This window comes from Adiantum capillus-veneris, chromosome 10 (assembly GCF_014529385.1).
Source record: "Adiantum capillus-veneris isolate H3 chromosome 10, ASM1452938v2, whole genome shotgun sequence".
Classification (NCBI taxonomy): domain Eukaryota; kingdom Viridiplantae; phylum Streptophyta; class Polypodiopsida; order Polypodiales; family Pteridaceae; genus Adiantum; species Adiantum capillus-veneris.
The window spans coordinates 73,509,622-73,513,319 of record NC_140940.1 but is presented as its reverse complement, the minus strand read 5'-3'; the positions used below and the strand labels follow the sequence as shown (position 1 = coordinate 73,513,319).

Genomic DNA, 3,698 nt, shown 5'->3' with positions numbered 1-3,698 from the left:
CTTGCTGCCCTCAACAAATCTAGTAATAGGCCATGCCTGTCTCCTTGAGATACTGAAAAATTGGTCCTTGGCCCTGCCTTTGAAGCAAAATGTAACCTATGACGAGCGTGCTCTATCAAGGTACTCAGGAGAAGCCATGCTTCATATAACTATGTATGGCCTCATTGCCAACAAATGCTATCAGCGATGACAGATGTCATAGCAAAGAGAGTCGACCTTGTCGATCATGCACAAACAATTGACCGTGTGGAATTGTAATGTAATGGAAAAATAGTAGAACACGTGCAAATTATGCAGCTCGTACCTGCTTGGCTCTATGAATGATAGCCGTGATCATCCATGCTAGTGCATACTAGAGTTATCAAGCACATGCTCAATACTACTCTACTTCTTGTTGCCAAGGGCCTTGCCCAATGCGCAACCAATTTGGAATCTTGTGAGAACTTCCATATCGTTGCCGTAGAATCATTCAAGCCTTGCTTGATAAATTCTACCTATCTCTTGGGCGACAACCATTGCACCAGGCGGAATTCACAAAACCAAACAACGTGCAGATGATTGTAAAGGATGCAAAAAGTAATGCCGAAACACAAACAAAAATACCTGGAGCGTTAGCAGATGCACCTTGAAGCCTCGCCAAGATGCCAACCCACAACCTTGTCGTGCATGGTGTTGGATCTCTCCCGTGGGATCCATAAATTCTCGAGTCTGGTGTCCAAATCTGTACCAGACTTGGTACTGCTTGAATCTGGGAGTCGGCCGGATTCCTTTCAAAAACAATCGGCGTCTGCCGCTAGTGATGCCTTGCATGTGATTTCCAATCCATGTCGAAGTTAGAAACCTTGCATCATGGCAAACTAAACGCCTTGCTTCCCGAGTACTACTCTTCATGCATGCCTTGGACTCCGCTCTCAATCCCGACATGGAGAGCTTTTGAGAGGTAGCTTGTAAATTTTCTGCCCAAAAATAGGGCGCCCACCCCTCTTGAGTATGAAAGAAATCTTTAGAAGCCATGGCGTTAGCGCAGCAAACAGCGAGGAAGTCGATGATGCTTGCGCTGGCTTCTACCGGCCCTGAAGCGCTGCGGCCATGAAACGTAAAACCTCTGCAATGTTAAGGCGCAACGTTTTGGTGCCATAGTCGCCCAAAAACGTGCAGGTCTTTCCTCCTTCCCCCATCCCATAAGCGGGGCTTCCCGCCATCGGCTCGTCTCGTCGGTTCTGCACAGAGCCTATTCCCGCGGTCAAAACCCTCACATCAACAACCAAGGCATAACTGAAATAGACACACCAATGACTCGCACCGACACACGTGCCTAACATTTAGTAACAACCTAGTGGCAACATCGTGAGGCCATCCAAGGATTCAAAAGTTGAGGCTTCATGGCAAGGCAGCAACGACACAACATGCTCACCCCCTCTACATCCTAATCAAAATATTGGCTGTTGTGCCATCACTTTCCTCAGTCCTCGATCAAAATTTCTTTGCTCCATTTCACGTCTTTAGAGGGCAAACAAGCTAGTACTCCATTGACGTCTAGCCTGTGAAACTGTAACGACGAAGGTGACCCTTTGAACAGTAGGGTGTCGTTGCCATGGTTGATTTTTGACAGGCACATTTTCAAAATCTGTTGATATATTTAATGTATTTTTTGAAGGGTAGCTCACATTTTCACCCATAAAAAGCCGTCAAAATATTCCAAAGCAAGTAAAATGCCCGACAAAAAGAAACTCTAGTTGTCACTAAAGTATGTTGAAGGCATTTAGAGTAAGTACAATCAAAGGTAGGTTTCTCTATCCTACGACTCGTATACTCTGTGAGAGTGAGAGAGACAGAGTATGGTGGTTGCACAATACATACAAATCAGGCTTCATATTGGTGGAAATGTACTTGGCATGGACCGGCTCCCTTGTTGGTGGACGTATATTTGAACCTCCATTAACAATATGCAAGATGCCTTTTTAAGATCTATGTTTTGTTTAAGAACAAAATCATATAGAAGTATATATACTCAAGGACAATTGTCATAAGTTTCATGAAAAAAAAGTACGGCTTTGGCATCATGTTTAATTTTTGGCCTGCTCAGGAAAGGCCTTAGTGTTGGGTTGGGTTGAGCGTACTTCGAAGGATGTTGTCCACATGGACGGCCATTATGTTTTGAGGGCTTTGGGTGAAAGCAGTTATTCGGAGCGTAGGACGACGTGACTCAGTGCGGCAGAGGAGGAAACGTGGGCAGGCCTACTAAGGTGTGCAACGTTGTGGCAATGTGGAGAAGGCGTGCACATGCGAGCTTGTGTGTAGAGCCGTTTGCATTATCGCCTGATGATGTATGCCTTGCGAGTTCCATCGCTGGCTCGCATTTTGTTGCAGCCTGTAGTAGCGACTGTAGCACGTGTGAGTTTTGCAGTCGTCTAGTCACCGCCTCACGCTGTCTTCGCGAGTTCCATGAGACTACGCTTCGTGCAGCCTGCAGTTCCAAGCATACATACTTCCTTTACTTTCAAACTTTCTTTCCTTGATTTTGTCAAGAGGAAATATTTAAAAATTAGGTTGTCTTCTCGGCTATCCACACTATTTTTGCCGATTCTTGGGTAGATATTCTCCTTTTCCTCGTGCCCAGTGTTCCGAAAAAATGTGCCTCAACTTATTATTGTGCCGTTTTCAATTAAAAAAACGTCGATTGAGGCCAAGGGGAAAGGGAAAAATTCCGCTCCAAAAAAGAGAAAATAGTGGAAAAACCCAAAAAATTAACTTGACTTTCTAAAATTTCCTCCAGGCAAATCCAAGGAAAGGAATTTTGTATGTTTGGAAAAATGGTTTTTCCCAAACACTGGCGTGCCCTCAACCGGCACTTTCGAAATTGAAACCGGCATGCTATTAAGATGAGACACAATTTCCCACGAACATTAGTTTTCGAAAATCCTTTCTTTCCAGTGCTCGAGAAAAATCATTTCCTCAAGCATGCAAATTTCTTTTCCTTGAGTTTGCAAAGAGGAAATTGTAAAAAATTAGTGGTGTTTTGCAGGTTCTTGCCCTACTTTTCTCTACTTTTAGACGGAAATTCTCCTTTTCCCCTTAAACTCAACCGGTATTTTCAAAATTGGAAACGGCACGAGACTAACCTGAGGCACGTTTCCCATTGTTTCTTTCAGTTCGCTAAGAGGACATTTTAGGAAATTAGGGGCATTTTGTAGGATTTTAGACTACTTTGTTCTATTCTAGGGTGGAATTTCTCCTTTTCCCCTTGCTCTCAATTGGCACCCAATTAACTTGAACCACTTTTTCCTTGGCCATCATTTAGGCTCGCAACAACGTTCGAAAAAAATCGTTTTTCCAAACATGCGAAATTGCTTTCCTTGAGTTTGCCAAGAGCAACTTTTAGGAAAGTAGGGGTATTTATCAAGCTTTTACACTATTTTTCTCTATTGAGGGGTGGAGTTCCTTCTTCTCCCCTTACTCTCGAACGACGCTTTTGGGATCACGAACGACACGTTCTTAAGCTCGAAATTTTTTTTCCGAACACTGCTTGGCAAGATGTGAAACACGGCTCCCGCACATTCCAATATAGCGAGTTTGCAGAGTTGCTACGCTCCTAGTGGCTCATACTGTGCAAATGACTTGCTCACCTTAGCCTCATGATTGCACACCCTCTCTCTCTCTCTTTCTTTCTCTCTCTCGCTCGTCCATTCGCTGTTTCT

General features: G+C 44.1%; 1 protein-coding gene across 1 annotated transcript; it reads right to left on the bottom strand.

The window, feature by feature from the left end:
- Positions 1-289: 289 nt before the first annotated feature.
- On the bottom strand, positions 290-1,014 carry LOC147449068 (uncharacterized). The gene is made up of 2 exons (XM_086522520.1): positions 604-1,014; positions 290-352 (listed from the first exon to the last, which is right to left on the bottom strand). The coding sequence occupies exons 1-2, from the start codon at positions 1,012-1,014 to the stop codon at positions 290-292; spliced, it is 474 nt and encodes a 157-aa protein (XP_086378646.1).
- Positions 1,015-3,698: the final 2,684 nt, after the last annotated feature.